General features: G+C 35.8%; 1 protein-coding gene across 9 annotated transcripts in view; it reads left to right on the top strand.

Moving 5' to 3' along the window:
* CEP128 (centrosomal protein 128) overlaps positions 1-17,771 on the top strand; it is a 667,241-nt gene that overhangs the window by 48,387 nt on the left and 601,083 nt on the right. For all 9 annotated transcript variants that reach the window (XR_013160385.1, XM_077123220.1, XM_077123226.1 and 6 more), the window contains exons 5-7: positions 12,777-12,900; positions 13,944-14,065; positions 16,754-16,845. Coding sequence is in view for 8 of the 9 variants with exons in the window: in XM_077123220.1 (XP_076979335.1) it covers positions 12,777-12,900; positions 13,944-14,065; positions 16,754-16,845 (338 nt within the window). In the remaining variant the exon portion in view is untranslated. The remainder of the gene's footprint in view (positions 1-12,776; positions 12,901-13,943; positions 14,066-16,753; positions 16,846-17,771) is intronic.

Here is a 17,771-nt window from a genome sequence, read left to right as displayed (position 1 = left end):
CCTCTTCAATTTTTTTGAAGAATTTGAGCAGGATTGGTACTTATTCTTTCTTGAATGCTTGGTAGCATTCACATGTGGAGACATCTGGCCCTGGACCTTTCTTTTTTGGGGACTTCTTTCTTTCTTTCTTTCTTTATTTATTTATTTTTATTTTTTTTTTATTATTAATTAAAAAAAGAATTAACAAAACAATTAGAAATCATTCCAATCTACATGTACAATCAGTAATTCTTAATAACATCACATGGTTGCATATTCATCATTTCTTAGTACATTTGCATCGATTTAGAAAAAGAAATAAAAAGACAACAGAATAAGAATTAAAACAATAATAGAAAGAGAAAAAAAAAACCCTATACCTCACATGCAGCTTCATTCAGTGTTTTAACATAATTGCATTACAATTGGGTAGTATTGTGCTGTCCATTTCTGAGTTTCTATATCCAGTCCCGTTGTACAGTCTGTATCCCTTCAGCTCCAATTATCCCTTCTCTTTTTTTTTTTTTTTTTTTTAATTAACGGAAAAAAAGGAGTTAACCCAACATTTAAAGATCATACCATTCTACATATGCATTCATTAATTCTTAACATCATCACATAGATGCATGATCATCATTTCTTAGTACATATGCATTGGTTTAGAAGAACTAGCAACATAACCGAAAAAGATATAGAATGTTAATATAGAGAAAAAAATAAAAGTAATAATAGTAAAATCAAAACAAAACAAAACAAAACAAAACAAAACAAAAACCTATAGCTCAGATGCAGCTTCATTCAGTGTTTTAACATGATTAGTTTACAATTAGGTATTATTGTGCTGTCCATTTTTGAGTTTTTGTATCTAGTCCTGTTACACCGTCTGTATCCCTTCAACTCCAATTGGCCATTATCTTACCCTGTTTCTACCTCCTGCTGGACTCTGTTATCAAGGACATATTCCAAATTTATTCTCGAATGTCTGTTCACATCAGTGGGACCATACAGTATTTGTCCTTTAGTTTTTGGCTAGACTCACTCAGCATAATGTTCTCTAGGTCCATCCATGTTATTACATGCTTCATAAGTTTATCCTGTCTTAAAGCTGCATAGTATTCCATCGTATGTATATACCACAGTTTGTTTAGCCACTCTTCTGTTGATGGAGATTTCGGCTGTTTCCATCTCTTTGCAATTGTAAATAACGCTGCTATAAACATTGGTGTGCAAATGTCCGTTTGTGTCTTTGCCCTTAAGTCCTTTGAGTAGATACCTAGCAATGGTATTGCTGGGTCGTATGGCAGTTCTATATTCAGCTTTTTGAGGAACCGCCAAACTGCCTTCCACAGTGGTTGCACCCTTTGACATTCCCACCAACAGTGGATAAGTGTGCCTCTTTCTCCGCATCCTCTCCAGCACTTGTCATTTTCTGTTTTGTTGATAATGGCCATTCTGGTGGGTGTGAGATGATATCTCATTGTGGTTTTGATTTGCATTTCTCTAATGGCCAGGGACATTGAGCATCTCTTCATGTGCCTTTTGGCCATTTGTATTTCCTCTTCTGATAGGTGTCTGTTCAAGTCTTTTTCCCATTTTGTAATTGGGTTGGCTGTCTTTTTGTTGTTGAGATGAACAATCTCTTTATAAATTCTGGATACTAGACCTTTATCTGATATATCATTTCCAAATATTGTCTCCCATTGTGAAGGCTTTCTTTCTACTTTCTTGATGAAGTTCTTTGATGCACAAAAGTGTTTAATTTTGAGGAGTTCCCATTTATTTATTTCCTTCTTCAGTGCTCTTGCTTTAGGTTTAAGGTCCATAAAACCGCCTCCAGTTGTAAGATCCATAAGATATCTCCCAACATTTTCCTCTAACTGTTTTATGGTCTTAGACCTAATGTTTAGATCTTTGATCCATTTTGAGTTAACTTTTGTATAGGGTGTGAGAGATGGGTCTTCTTTCATTCTTTTGCATATGGATATCCAGTTCTCTAGGCACCATTTATTGAAGAGACTGTTCTGTCCCAGGTGAGTTGGCTTGACTGCCTTATCAAAGATCAAATGTCCATAGATGAGAGGGTCTATATCTGAGCACTCTATTTGATTCCATTGGTCGATACATCTATCTTTATGCCAATACCATGCTGTTTTGACCACTGTGGCTTCATAATATGCCTTAAAGTCAGGCAGCGCGAGACCTCCAGCTTCGTTTTTTTTCCTCAAGATGCTTTTAGCAATTCGGGGCACCCTGCCCTTCCAGATAAATTTGCTTATTGGTTTTTCTATTTCTGAAAAATAAGTTGTTGGGATTTTGATTGGTATTGCATTGAATCTGTAAATCAATTTAGGTAGGATTGACATCTTAACTATATTTAGTCTTCCAATCCATGAACACGGTATGCCCTTCCATCTATTTAGGTCTTCTGTGATTTCTTTTAGCAGTTTTTTGTAGTTTTCTTTATATAGGTTTTTTGTCTCTTTAGTTAAATTTATTCCTAGGTATTTTATTCTTTTAGTTGCAATTGTAAATGGGATTCATTTCTTGATTTCCCACTCAGCTTGTTCATTACTAGTGTATAGAAATGCTACAGATTTTTGAATGTTGATCTTGTAACCTGCTACTTTGCTGTACTCATTTATTAGCTCTAGTAGTTTTGTTGTGGATTTTTCTGGGTTTTCGACGTATAGTATCATATCGTCTGCAAACAGTGATAGTTTTACTTCTTCCTTTCCAATTTTGATGCCTTGTATTTCTTTTTCTTGTCTAATTGCTCTGGCTAGAACCTCCAACACAATGTTGAATAATAGTGGTGATAGTGGACATCCTTGTCTTGTTCCTGATCTTAAGGGGAAAGTTTTCAATTTTTCCCCATTGAGGATGATATTAGCTGTGGTTTTTTCATATATTCCCTCTATCATTTTAAGGAAGTTCCCTTGTATTCCTATCTTTTGAAGTGTTTTCAACAGGAAAGGATGTTGAATCTTGTCAAATGCCTTCTCTGCATCAATTGAGATGATCATGTGATTTTTCTGCTTTGATTTGTTGATATGGTGTATTACATTAATTGATTTTCTTATGTTGAACCATCCTTGCATACCTGGGATGAATCCTACTTGGTCATGATGTATAATTCTTTTAATGTGTTGTTGGATACGATTTGCTAGAATTTTATTGAGGATTTTTGCATCTGTATTCGTTAGAGAGATTGGTCTGTAGTTTTCTTTTTTTGTAATATCTTTGCCTGGTTTTGGTATGAGGGTGATGTTGGCTTCATAGAATGAATTAGGCAGTTTTCCCTCCACTTCGATTTTTTTGAAGAGTTTGAGGAGAATTGGTACTAATTCTTTCTGGAACGTTTGGTAGAATTCACATGTGAAGCTATCTGGTCCTGGACTTTTCTTTTTAGGAAGCTTTTGAATGACTAATTCAATTTCTTTACTTGTGATTGGTTTGTTGAGGTCATCTATGTCTTCTTGAGTCAAAGTTGGTTGTTCATGTCTTTCCAGGAACCCGTCCATTTCATCTAAATTGTTGTATTTATTAGCGTAAAGTTGTTCATAGTATCCTCTTATTACCTCCTTTATTTCTGTGAGGTCAGTAGTTATGTCTCCTCTTCCATTTCTGATCTTATTTATTTGCATCCTCTCTCTTCTTCTTTTTGTCAATCTTGATAGGGGCCCATCAATCTTATTGATTTTCTCATAGAACCAGCTTCTGGTCTTATTGATTTTCTCTACTGTTTTCATATTTTCAATTTCATTTATTTCTGCTCTGATCTTTGTTATTTCTTTCCTTTTGCTTGCTTTGGGATTAGTTTGCTGTTCTTTCTCCAGTTCTTCCAATTGAACAGTTAATTCCTGCATTTTTGCCTTTTCTTCTTTTCTGATATAGGCATTTAGGGCAATAATTTCCCTCTTAGCACTGCCTTTGCTGCATCCCATAAGTTTTGATATGTTGTGTTTTCATTTTCATTTGCCTCGAGGTATTTACTAATTTCTCTTGCAATTTCTTCTTTGACCCACTCGTTGTTTAAGAGTGTGTTGTTGAGCCTCCAGGTATTTGTGAATTTTCTGGCATTCCACCTATTATTGATTTCCAACTTCATTCCTTTATGATCCGAGAAAGTGTTGTGTATGATTTCAATCTTTTTAAATTTGTTAAGACTTGCTTTGTGACCCAGCATATGGTCTATCTTTGAGATTGATCCATGAGCACTTGAGAAAAAGGTGTATCCTGCTGTTGTGGGATGTAATGTCCTATAAATGTCTGTTAAGTCTAGCTCCTTTATAGTAATATTCAGATTCTCTATTTCTTTATTGATCCTCTGTCTAGATGTTCTGTCCATTGATGAGAGTGGGGAATTGAAGTCTCCAACTATTATGGTATTTGTGTCTATTTCCCTTTTCAGTGTTTGCAGTGTATTCCTCACGTATTTTGGGGCATTCTGGTTCGGTGCATAAATATTTATGATTGTTATTTTTTCTTGTTTAATTGTTCCTTTTATTAGTATATAGTGTCCTTCTTTGTCTCTTTTAACTGTTTTCCATTTGAAGTCTAACTTGTTGGATATTAGTATAGCCACTCCTGCTCTTTTCTGGTTGTTATTTGCATGAAATATCTTTTCCCAACCTTTCACTTTCAACCTATATTTATCTTTGGGTCTAAGATGTGTTTCCTGTAGACAGCATATAGAAGGATCCTGTTTTTTAATCCATTCTGCCAATCTATGTCTTTTGATTGGGGAATTCAGTCCATTAACATTTAGTGTTATTACTGTTTGGATAATATTTTCCTCTGCCATTTTGCCTTTTGTATTATATATATCATATCTGACTTTCCTTCTTTCTACACTCTTCTCCATACCTCTCTCTTCTGTCTTTTCAGTTCTGCCTCTAGTGCTCCCTTTAGTATTTCTTGCAGAGCTGGTCTCTTGGTCACAAATTCTCTCAGTGACTTTTTGTCTGAGAATGTTTTAATTTCTCCCTCATTTTTGAAGGACAATTTTGCTGGATATAGGAGTCTTGGTTGGCAGTTTTTCTCTTTTAGCAATTTAAATATATCATCCCACTGTCTTCTAGCCTCCATGGTTTCTGCTGTGAAATCTACACATAGTCTTATTGGGTTTCCCTTGTATGTGATGGATTGTTTTTCTCTTGCTGCTTTCAAGATCCTCTCTTTCTCTTTGACCTCTGACATTCTAACTAGTAAGTGTCTTGGAGAATGCCTATTTGGGTCTAATCTCTTTGGGGTACGCTGCACTTCTTGGATCTGTAATTTTAGGTCTTTCATAAGAGTTGGGAAATTTTCAGTGAAAATTTCTTCCATTAGTTTTTCTCCTCCTTTTCCCTTCTCTTCTCCTTCTGGGACACCCACAACACGTATATTTGTGCAGTTCATATTGTCCTTGAGTTCCCTGATACCCTGTTCAAATTTTTCCATTCTTTTCCCGATAGTTTCTGTTTGTTTTTGGAATTCAGATGTTCCATCCTCGAAATCACTAATTCTATCTTCTGTCTCTTTGAATCTATCATTGTAGGTATCCATTGTTTTTTCTATCTTTTCTACTTTGTCCTTCACTTCCATAAGTTCTGTGATTTGTTTTTTCAGTTTTTCTATTTCTTCTTTATGTTCAGCCCATGTCCTCTTCATGTCCTCCCTCAATTTATCGATTTCGTTTTTGAAGAGGTTTTCCATTTCTGTTCGTATGTTTAGCATTAGTTGTCTCATCTCCTGTATCTCATTTGAACTATTGGTTTGTTCCTTTGACTGGGCCATATTTTCAATTATTTGAGCGTGATCCGTTATCTTCTGTTGGCGTCTGCGCATTTAGACAGATTTCCCTGGGTATTGGATCCAAAAGTTTGGAAGATTTTTCTGTGAAATCTCTGGGTTCTGTTTTTCTTATCCTGCCCAGTAGGTGGCGCTCGTGGCACACGTTTGTCTGCGGGTCCCACCAGTAAAAGGTGCTCTGGGAACTTAAACTTTGGAAAACTCTCGCCGTCCGGGGGGTTCGCTAGCCGAAGCGGCTTGAGCCGGCCCTGGGTCCGAACGCAGGGAGGGTTGCTGGTCGCCGCAGCCCGTCCGAATTTCCTAGTCGGCCCTGGGCGACAAGCGTGGCGGGAGGGCGCCAGCGGCAGTGGCCCGCCCGGGAGAGTGCACGTTCCCCGGGAGTCACGGGTTTGGAAGGGGCCTCCCCCACCCGTCACCATTCTCCGCGACCTGGGGATTTTTGATCCAATTCTCTCAGTTGGTCCGGGGGGCTGCGCGTGGTGTGGGCGCCCGCCGCCTTGGTTTCAGGGGACCACCTCTCCAATTCTCCCAGCCGGCCCGGGAAGGGGGAAGGGAGTTACTCCGGCCCGGGAAGGGGGACGGGAGCGCCACCCGCGTGCCTTGGCGATCTCACCCGAGCTGCTTCTCTCAGCCAGCCAGCCGTTCCAGGATGGGGTACGCTGTCTTTTTTTTATCTCTGTTGTGGCTTTGGGCGCTTTCTGTATCGTTTCTACTCCCCTAGTAGCTGTCCTGGAGAAGAAACTAAGATCCGCGCGTCTTACTAAGCCGCCATCTTCCTTTTGGGGACTTCTTGATGACTGATTCAATCTCTTGACTTGTGATTGGTTTGTTGAGGTCATCTGTTTCTTCTTGAGTCAATATTGGTTGTTCTTGTCTTTCTAGGAACTTGTCCATTTCATCTACATTGTCTTGTTTATTGGCATATAGTTGCTTATAGTATCCTCTCATTACCTCGTTTATTTCTTCAGAGTTGGTGGTTATGCTCTTCTTCCATTTCTGTATTATTTATTTGCATCCTCTCTCTCTCTCTTTTTTGTCAACCTTGCTAAGGGTCCATCGATTTTATTTTCCAATAGAACCAACTTCTTTTGGTTTTGTTGATTTTCTTAATTGTTTTCTTCTTTTAGTTTTAGTTTAGTTTAGTTTTGTTTTTTGGATGCTGTGTGGTGGAGGTCATATTTCATTGTTTTTCCATGTGAGTATCCCCTTATTGCAGCACCATTTATTGAATTTTTGTTTGCTTATTTGTTTGTTTGGGAAGTGCATAGGTGGGAATTGAACCTGGGTCTCCCACATGACAGGTGAGAATTCTACCACTGAACTACCCTTGTACCCTCTCTCAATTGTATTCAAGTTCTCAATTTCATTTATTTCTCCTCTGATCACCATTATGTCTTTCCTATTGTTTGTTTTGGGATTAGTTCGCTGTTCTTTCTTTAGTTCTTCCAAGTGAACAGTTGATTCCTCGATTTTTTTGCTCTTTCTTCTTTTTAAATATAGGCATTTAAGGCAATACATTTCCCTCTTCACACTGCCTTTGCTGCATCCATAAATTTTGAAATGTGTTTTGATTTTCATTTACCTTGAGCTATTTACTGATTTCCCCTGTAATTTCTTCCTTGACCCACTAGTCATTTAAGAGTGTGTTGTTAAGCCTCCATGTATTTGTGAATTTTCTGTTATTGACTTCTAACTTCATTACATTATGATCCAAGAAAGTGTTTTGTATGATTTCAGTCTTTTAAAATTTGTTGAGACTTGTTTTGTGACCCAGCATATGATCTGTCTGTGAGAATGATCCATGAGCACTTGAAAAAAATGTGTATCCTGCTCTTGTGGGGTGTAATGTTCTGTAAATACCTGTTAAGTCTAGTTCATTTATTGTATTATTCAAATTCTCTTTATTTTTATTGATCCTCTGTCTAGGTGTTCTATTGATTGATAAGAATGGAGAATTGAATTCTCCAACTATTATGGTATAGGTGTCTATTTCTCCCTTCAGTGTTGTCAGTGTTTGCCTCGTGTACTTTGGGGCATTCTGGCTAGGTGCATGAATATGACTGTTATGTCTTTTTGTTTTATTATTCCTTTTATTAATACATAGAGTCCTTATTTGTTTCTTTTAATTGTTTTACATTTGAAGCCTAATTTGTTGGATATTAGTATAGCTACTCTTGGTCTTTTCTGATTGTTGTTTTCATGAAATATCTTTTCCAAAGCTTTTGTTTTCAACCTGTTTTTGTCCTTGCATCTAAAATGATTCTTCTGTAGACAGCATCGATGGGTCCTGTTTTTTAATCCATTCTACCAGTCTGTGTCTTTTGATTGGGGAGTTTAATTCATTAACATTTAATATTATTACTGTAAAGGCAGTACTTACTTCTACCATTTTGTCTTTTGGATTTTATATATCATATCAATTTTTTTGATTCTCTTTTTACTTTTACTGATAATCTTCATTTCTACACTCTTCCCCAGATCTCTCTTTCCTACCTTTTCCTATCTGCCTGTAGTGCTTCTTTTAGTATTACTTCAGAGCTGGTCTCTTAGTCACAGATTCTCTCAGTGATTGTTTTTCAGAAAACATTTTAATCTCCCCTTCATTTTTTAAAAAAAAATTTTTATTAATTAAAAAAAAATTACAAGAAACACAAACATTCCCAACTCCCCTTCATTTCTGAAAGACAGTTTTACTGGGTATAAAATTCTTGGTTGGCAGTTTTCTCTTTTATAATCTTAAGTATATCCTATGACTGCCTTCTTGCCTCATGGTTTCTGCTGAGAAATCCATACATAGTCTTATTGGGCTTTCCTTGTAAGAGATGGGTTGTTTTCCTCTTGCTGCTTTCAAAATTCTTTGTCTTTTTTTTTTTGGTATGCTTTATGGCAGGGGTCACATTTCATTCTTTTTCCATGTGACTATCCTGTTACTGTAGCACCATTTGTTGACATTTTTTTGTTGTTATTTTTCCTTCTTTCTTTGTTTTTTGGGAAGTGCATGGTCTCTTTTTGTCTTTGACATTTGACAGTCTGATTACTAAGTGTCTTGGAGTATGTTTATTTGAATCTATTCTGTTTGGGGTATACCATGCTTCTTGGATCTGTTATTTTAGGTCTTTCCTAAGAGTTGAGAAATTTTCAGTGATAATATCCTCCATTAGTCTTTCTCATCCTTTTCCCTTCTCTTCTACTTCTGGGACACCCATAACACGTTTATTCATGTGCTTCATGTTGTCATTTAATTTCCTGAGACACTGCTTATATTTTTCCATTTTTTTCCCTATATTTTCTTTTGTGTTGAATTTAGATGTCCAGTCCTCTAGTTCACTAATCCTTTCTTCTGCCTCTTTAAATTTATTGTAAGTTTCTACTGTTTTTATTTTTATCTCTTCTATTGTACCTTTTAGTCACATACATTTTTTAGTTTTTCCAAACTTTTGATTTCCTCTTTTTGTTCTTCTGATGTCTTCTTTATATCTTCTCTCAACTCGTTGATTTAATTTTAGATGAGATTTTCCATGTTTGTTTGAACATTTTGTATTAGTTGCTTCAACTCCTGTATCTAATTTGAAGCTGTTGATTTGTTCCTTTAACTGGGCCATATCTTCAATTTTCCTGATATGACATTATTTTTTATTGGCATCTAGGCATTTGATTTCCTTTCCCAAAGTTGTTTTTACTCCTTTACCTAGGATATTGTTGCTGGATGGCTTTGTTCTTTTATCTTTTCTTTGAAATTCAGTTCAGCTTATTCTTGACCTCTAGCATAGGTTCTGTTTAGCTGATCAGAATTTTTTAGTTCTTTTTTTTCTGTTTCTTGCCCTGCCTAAATGGAATCTTTTTTCTGAGGGGGATCCCCTCAGATATTATAGACCCTAGTCAGATTTTTCCCAACCGGACAGGTCCTGCCTCAGGAGGAAGTTGTTTCCAGCATCAGTTTTCCCTGAGGGTGAGACCGAGCAGGTTGACAGACTTTTCTATGAAGCTTGTAGAATCAATCCTTTTTCTATCTTGCCCAGCATGTGGCATTTGTCTGCTGGTCACTTCCCACCAGTGAAAAGTGATGTGGTACCTTGAACTTCAGGAGACTTTCCCTTCCTGGGGCATGGTTAAGACAGAGGTGAGGTAATATGATGACTTTAATTGCTTCAGTTTTCCAGTCCCTGGGGCCTGGATTCCTAGAAGGAGGGATTCTACTTGAGCTGGGCCCTACTCTTTAGGGAATTAAATCCTTTCACCTGACTAGTTACTTTGTCTCTAAGACAAGCTTAATTCTGTCCTTGCTTGGGAAATTGCTTTAGGCTGAGAGGGCTTCCAGTTTTATCTAAGGAGCTGTTAAGGAGCTGAAAAAAAAGGAAGCAAAAATAAAAAAAAAGGCTTTTACAGAGCTGATACCCTGCTCCTCGGGTTTGTCAGTCAAGAGTTTAAGTTGGTTAGTGGCTCTGTGTGTCTGTAGGCTCTTTTCCCCCCTTCTTGGGATCTACCCTTTTCCAGTATTTTGTGCTGTCTGACTCAAAAAGCCTCTGGTTTATTTTATTATTTTTTTATTTTTCTGTCAGCCATCCCCTCTCTCTCCCTGGGCAAAAACTCCCAGTACCTTTAGTGCTTATTCCAGTTTATCTGTGCTGGGGGCCTATTTTCTGTAGTCAGAGTTTAGTAATGAATTCTGCAATTGAAAGTTGGTTGAGCTAATCCTCTGAGCTAAACCCAGCCTGCTGTGCCTGTGGGGGAGGGGCGCCAGCTCCATGCCTTTGGGGACTTACAGTCTGAGCTATTCCATGTGGTCCAGACCAGTATACTGTATGGTGTTTGGTCACTTTTGTTTCCCTCGCAATTGTTCTGTTCCTGGCTATTTACTAGCTGCTCTGGAGGATGAGCTAATTTCTACACTCATTAAGTCACCATCTTGCCCTGCCTTTATCTAACATCGTATTGAATGATGAGACTGAAAATAATAAAGTAGTAAAGGGGCAATCCAGAAGAAATAACAATGTAAATATTTATGCAAAAAACATGAGGCAAACATTGGTAAAGCTGAAAGGAGAAATAGAAATCATTACAGTAATAGTTGGAGACTTCAGTATACCACTCTCATCAACAGAACTGCTAGATAGAGGATTGATAAGGAAACAGAATTTGAATAATATGATAACTGAACTAGACTGAATCGACATATACAGAATCTTGCACCACAAACAGCAGTGTATATATATCTCAAGTGCTAAAAAATCATCGTCTTAGAGGTAACTACTATTAAAAAAAATTGTACAATTATGAAAAAGTGCGTCATCAATTGTAACAAATATTTCACATTAATGCAAGGTGTTGGTAGTTGGGTGGTGTATGGGAATCCTGTGTTTTATGTATGATTGTTCTGTAAACCCATAATTTCTCTAATAAAAAATTATAGAAACCAAAACCAAAACCCTGAGTTTCAATTGCAGATAAGATGGAGTAAGCATAGCTTCCACTGGATGCAACTATAAAATTTGTACTGACTGCACGGAGTAGCTATTTCAGGACTCTGAGGCATAAATATTGGCAGTCTTTGTTACGTGAATTCGATGTAAATGAATTTAAGGTATCACAGTTTAATCAAATAACACCAGTATCTAAACATATTAAGTGTAAGTCGTGATTGTATGGAGTACAAACTTTGCTGCTAGCTCTTCACTCCACTCACACATCACTGCCTGAATTACAGATGAACATTATGACCAGTGACCAATCACCTCACTCTTTTCAAAGTGTCAGTGATTAGTCACAGACAGCAAAGTATGTGCAAAGTTTGTAGTTTTCTTACTTCCTTGTCTCCCAGTGATAAACCTATGTGATATTGTACAAAAACTGGATAATCATAAAAAGGAATTGACCAATAAGGAATCAAACTGCAGCAAAGAAATGAAAGTTGCTAATGTTGCCTGTGAAATTTGAATCAAATGTAAATGGAGTTACAGAATAAGTGGCCAATTGTAGAAAAGTCTCTAGATATGGAGTTAGGAGAACTTGAAATTATTTTTAGGGAATGACAGACTTTTCTAAGGAGCTTCTTCAAGTAAAATAATTTTGCTCAGGCATTGTTCTGATTACTTTATATATGTTGTTTATTTCATCCCCAAAACTTATGATAAAGTTATTATTATCTGATGTTGTAGGAAAGATGTGTACAGGAGCAGAAGCAATAGCAAAGAATAGCTGAATAAAGCACCATCAAACTTCCTACTTGACCTTCTGAATTATGTTTTTAATGATCACATTCCCTTTAAAGAGTTATTGGTGGCTTTTTCCATGGATCCATGCATTATTTTTTTTTCTTTATTCATCCTTGGATAAGAGATCTAGACCCAAGTTTTCACAAAATTCAGGGTGAGGATTTTCTTCAGCTTTGCTTTTTGTTTCCTTGGGTCCTACTTGAATCTTCTTTTCAGGTTTAGAACCGTGTACAGCTCTAGGTCTACAATCCTTAGTTTGTACTGACAGTCTGACATCTTACCCTATGGTTTTCTGGGATTTGCAGCCTTTGAATGAATGAAAGAGATATTTGTGATGTCTTGGAGTTGGGCAGTGGGCATTTTTTCAAAAGCAGCAGTCACTAGGACTGGTAGGCGTGTGGAAATTCTGAAGAAATGTTTAGAAAGAAGGGAGATTTTCTCCTTTCTTTTGGATATGTTGGTCTTGTTATATTTCTAAGCCCGAGTGGCCCATCAGTTAGGCATTTCAGTTTGGTTTTGTAAGCCCTTGTATAATAGATATCTCTTCCACACATTGGCAAAAGAAAGATGAAACGGGTAGTGACAAATGCTGTTTAAAACCAAATGTTAGCATTGGTTCTTAAAATATTTATGTTACTCTTTTTATATTTCCTAACATACCTTAAAAATTTTCTCTGATACACATTTTCTTTGGGAACCAAGATATTTCAGAGATAACTTTTAAAATGTCTAGTCTATTTGTATTTGGAAATTGTTTAAAATGATTAAAACTCCATTAATTCTTTAATTTAGCTAAAAGAAAGTTTGGAACACTCAATAGGCCAATTACGGAGTCAGCGTTTATTGAGAAACTCAGGAAGGAGAAGTATTTCTGTAACGAGTTTGAGTGCAAGTGATCTTGATGGCACTGCAACAGGTAAATTCGTCAAATGTTCTGAAAACTTTTTGTTAAAAATGTTTCTGAAGCACATATTGAATACGTTTGATCTTTGGAAAACCACACCCTATACATAAAATTTTATAGATTTGGTGCCAAAAGATGCAGTTGTTAGGGATAGGAAAGATTTTATAGTACATGTTTTACAATATATTACATGGGATTTTGCTATTCAGAGTCTCTTGTTTTTCTTAGACTTCATAGGCCACATAGAGCTTTATCTGCCAAAAACATGGATTTAATAGTCTATTGCCAAAGGTTCAAAACAAGCACAAGATGTGTTGTGTGCTATACTTTCTGGGTGTGGAGTCTTGTCTTAACAGTTTTCCAATTGTCTGATTATAAACTATCCTATGACACTTGTTAAGAATAGATGAATTTTAGCCTTGGCTTACAGATAGATTTCAATGGCTAGATTAAAAGTGATAGTGTTTAGTTTACCTGTAATTATTGTACTTATACTTTACTATTGTACTGAGGTTCATGTTTGAATAGAAAAGACTTTTAAGTCTACAGTGAAGAGAGGTGATTTAGATGAGTAATGTAGCTCACATTAATATTACTGTTGACTGTTATAAGAATGACTAAGAATTGGACTAAATTATGTCTTCATTTTTATATAGGTAATTTGTTTTTATTGATTTTTAGCACTGTTCAGATTTTAGTTTATTTGAAAAAATTCTGTTTTGGTGGTATTAGTTATATTGGGGAGTCATAAAAGTATAACAATTTACTATTTTTATATAAGGGAAAATATGTTGTTTCTTTGAAATAATAGCTAATTGGAACTTTTTACATGTTTATTTCCAGATTTTATCTGTTCATTTTACTCACTTTAAATGCAGGAATAATTGGCAAGATTAATGCCAATTTTGTGGAACTTTATGTATTGACACAACAGGATTACTTGGGAAGTAGTCTGGGTGTTTATCTATGTTTAACATGTGTATACTGAGTAAGATTTTAGATAGTTTGTCTCATGGGGTTTTTAAAATTCCTTCTCTTTTCTTTCAATTGTGTAGAGAACCACCGTTTCCCACCTACCTCACCTCTGAAGGACTATGGGGATGTACAGGATATAAAACGGATGAGGTCCAGAGCAACAAGTGTCCGGTTTGTTCAGGGGACTGATGATATAGGCCAGGTACTTTGTACCATTCTTTTTATGTATTCAAGTTTTGCCTTATGTTTGTATACAAACAACTAACATTTGAACTTTATGGCTATGTTTTAGCCAAGAGCTTTATCATCAGTAACTTTGTACTGTTTTTTTGTTTTAAAACTAAACTATTTTGTTTTCAGTGTACTATTTTCATCATACATTTATTTTGAATTTCATTACAGGGGGTTATATCTTGCAGAAGATTTAAAAGTGATTTTAGTTTGCACATGTTTTGTTTCTTTGTCAGGTGGCTTACCCCTCTGTAAGCCCTGCTAAGTCAGCTACTTTCTATTTTGCTAAGTTTGGTTTAGTATGAAAAAGTTAATTGTTGTGTGGCTGACCGACCTATCAATTTTTTCAACATTAGTGTTGTTTTAGTGTTGAATCATTGATGGAGCCATTTTCTATTACATAAGAAATTCCATACTTTCTCTATGTATTCATCAAAGATTTCTGAAGTGTTAGTTTTATGGACATATTTCTTTTCTTGCATCTGTAAACTACTCTGCAAGAGTTATAATTTCTCCTTTATTACTTTGGACAGTTAAATTAAATTAGAAAAGGGTAGGGGAAGTTTCTGACCTTGACATCTCTGCTTTAGCAGTTTTAGGATATTCATCTATAGTTGTAGATTGGTAGATTAGCATAAGATAAAGAGATAATAGCACAAAATACATTAAAACATGCTTTGCAGAAACTTCTCCTTGAATGTGTTATTTTTTGAATGTTGCTGATATATTAGCATAGGCGTATTAGTTAGGGTTCTCTAGAGAAACAGAATCAACAGGGAACACTCACAAATATAAAATTTATAAAAGTGTCTCATGTGACTGCGGGAATGCAGAGTCCAAAATCCTCAGGGCAGGCTGTGAAACTGACAATTCCGATGGAGGGTCTGGACGAACTCCACAGGAGAGGCTTGCTGTCGGAAGCAGGAAGAGAGCCTGTCTCTTCTGAATCCTCCTTAAAAGGCTTCCAGTGATTATTGCAGAAGACACTCCCCTTGGCTGATTACAAATGGAATCAGCTGTGGATGCAGCCGATGTGATCATGATCTAATTCTATGAAATGTCCTTGTTGCAACAGACAGACCAACACTTGCCCAACCAGGCAAACAGGTACCACCGCTTGGCCAAGTCGACGCAAGAAGCTGACCATGACAATAGGTTATGTGATTAAACCTAGAACTAAGAATAGTATCTTTTAAAAAAAAAATTTTATTGATAAATCTTAACACAAAAACATTCCATACATGGTGTACAATCAACGGCTCACAATATCATCATATAGTTGTGTATTCGTCACCATGATCATTTTTTTGAACAGTTGCATCACTCCAGAAAAAGAAATAAAAAGAAGAAAGAAAATACTCATGCATTTACGGTCACATTGTAAAAGTTATATCATTATACAGTTATCTTCAAGAAACAAGGCTACTGAAACACAGCTCAACACTTAGAATAGTATCTTAAAACAACTCATTTACTTTCTCATTCTATTTATTTAATGCCTTTGTACAATGGACGGTATTTGTAATTAACAAAAGTAATGAGCAAAAGTAGACATGATCTTGTTTTCATGGACCTTATAATATAGAGGAGGTGCTAGGTATTGGTCAAATAATTACATAAATGCACCCATAATTACAAATGGAGGTGCACACTGTAATTGAAGGAAGCATAAGGCTGTGGTAGTATATAATAGAGGGACTTGCCCTATGTAGAAAGGGCTGATATGAGATCTGAACATTGAGTAAGATTCATTTTAGGTAGAACAGGAGAGAAGATAGTACCTTAAGCAATTTAAAGAAGATCATTTGGCTGATGACATGAAAGTCTGAAACTATGCAGAGCCTTATAAGGGGTGTCAAAATTATTTGGAAAAGATCACCCTGGTTTTAGTGTGAAAAATTTTTACTACTTAAATGTTATTTAATGGTGCCTACCTTAAAGTTTTGTGTTAGTGTAATAATATTAATATGTTTTCTTTTATATCTTGCTTTTTTATTCAATATTGTTTTTGAGATTCAGCCTTATTAATGTGTGAGTAGATGGCTTCATTTTCATTGCTCTATGATATTTCTTTTGAGGAATATACCACTATTTATTTATCTCCATTCTACTCTTGATGGACTTTGGATTTGTTTCCAGTGTTTCCATTATGAAGAATGCTGTTCCATTCATTCTCATACGTGGATCTGGTACACATGGGCAAGATTTTCTTCTGGGGCAGGGATTGGTAAACTATGCCCTGTGGGCTATTCTAATAAAATTTTGTTGAACACAGCCAGGCTTGTTCGTTTATGGCTACTTTTGTACAGACAGCTGAATAGAGTAGTTGTGACAGAGATTATGTAGCCTGTAAGCCTGAAATAATTACTCTCTTGGCCCTTTATAGAAAAGTTTGCTGACTCCTCTAGTTGTATACTAGGAATAGAACTGCTGTACCATAAAGGATGTGATGGTTAATTATATGTATAGCTTTTTAAAAATTGCTTTTCTCTGAAGAAAATATTTTATTTCTTTCAGGATAGTTAATTTTATTCTCTTCAGCCAAAATAGAAATTGGACATTATTTCAAAGAAACAAGGTCTTATTCTTACCTTCAGTGAATCTTCATGGAAGAATGCAACAGAATCCTAAATGAATAACTATCTTTTGCCTTTATTAGATTCATGCTTTGCATCAATCCCTCCGAGACCTCAGCAATGAACAAGTTCGTCTTGAAGATGATCTCAACCGGGAATTTTCAAGAAGAAGTCGGTAAAAGCAGAATATAGTTTTCATTGAAGGCATGAATTTTTAGGAAAATAAAATAAACTACAGAACCTGTAATTGACAGCTTTACATAGATTTTTAAAAGAAGTGTTATATTATACCAATATTTTAAAATTTAATAATAGACAAGTTCAAACCCCTTTGGATTAAGAATGTATCATTATTCAACATTAGACAAATTAATTCCATATTTCTAAAAACACTTCAACTTTGTACAATGTAACCTTAACATTATTAAAAGATACATTGTGAGGCTTTAGCAAAGAGGTTCACATGCAAATACATTAAGGGCATTGGGAATGTATGAAGGTACCAGCTGACCCTTGGCATTACAGAAATAAAAAAAGAAGCGTAATGTGGAATTTGTTAATGGATATGATCCACTGTAAAATCTGATATTTTAGATTTTAGTTGAAATCTTTGAAAGCCAGAAGTTTAAATTGGTCCAGTCTTTGCAGTTTTGTCAGTCCTCTGTAGTGTCCAAGAATTGCCATTTAACTTTTTCAATTTCTTTTCGTGTTCATCCTTATTAGTAGCAATTGGTTTTCTTTTGGGGCCATATTTTTCCAAGAAACAAAGATTTGTATTCCTTCTCAAGAGTTATAGTCTATATACAGTAATGATTAGGGAACAACAAAGCCAAATTTAAACCCTTTTACCCAGCTTACTCCCTAACTTTCTCTCCAGGTGACTAATTTATGTCACATATCAGTTCTGTGTTGCTGCAGCATAAAGTCAAAATTGAATGTTAAATCAATTTTTATTAACTATAGTCTGTCAAACTTACATGCTTTTATAGGAGAAAAGAAGGATATTTAGTAATAAGAATTAAACTATACTATTACCACTGCTACTCTTACACTTACCGCTAATGTTTTTGAGCATTTATTTATGGCAAGTAGTTTTAAGTT

The sequence above is a fragment of the Tamandua tetradactyla genome, chromosome 12, assembly GCF_023851605.1.
Source record: "Tamandua tetradactyla isolate mTamTet1 chromosome 12, mTamTet1.pri, whole genome shotgun sequence".
Classification (NCBI taxonomy): domain Eukaryota; kingdom Metazoa; phylum Chordata; class Mammalia; order Pilosa; family Myrmecophagidae; genus Tamandua; species Tamandua tetradactyla.
The sequence above is the reverse complement of the archived record's forward strand: the minus strand, read 5'-3'. Positions and strand labels throughout refer to the sequence as shown.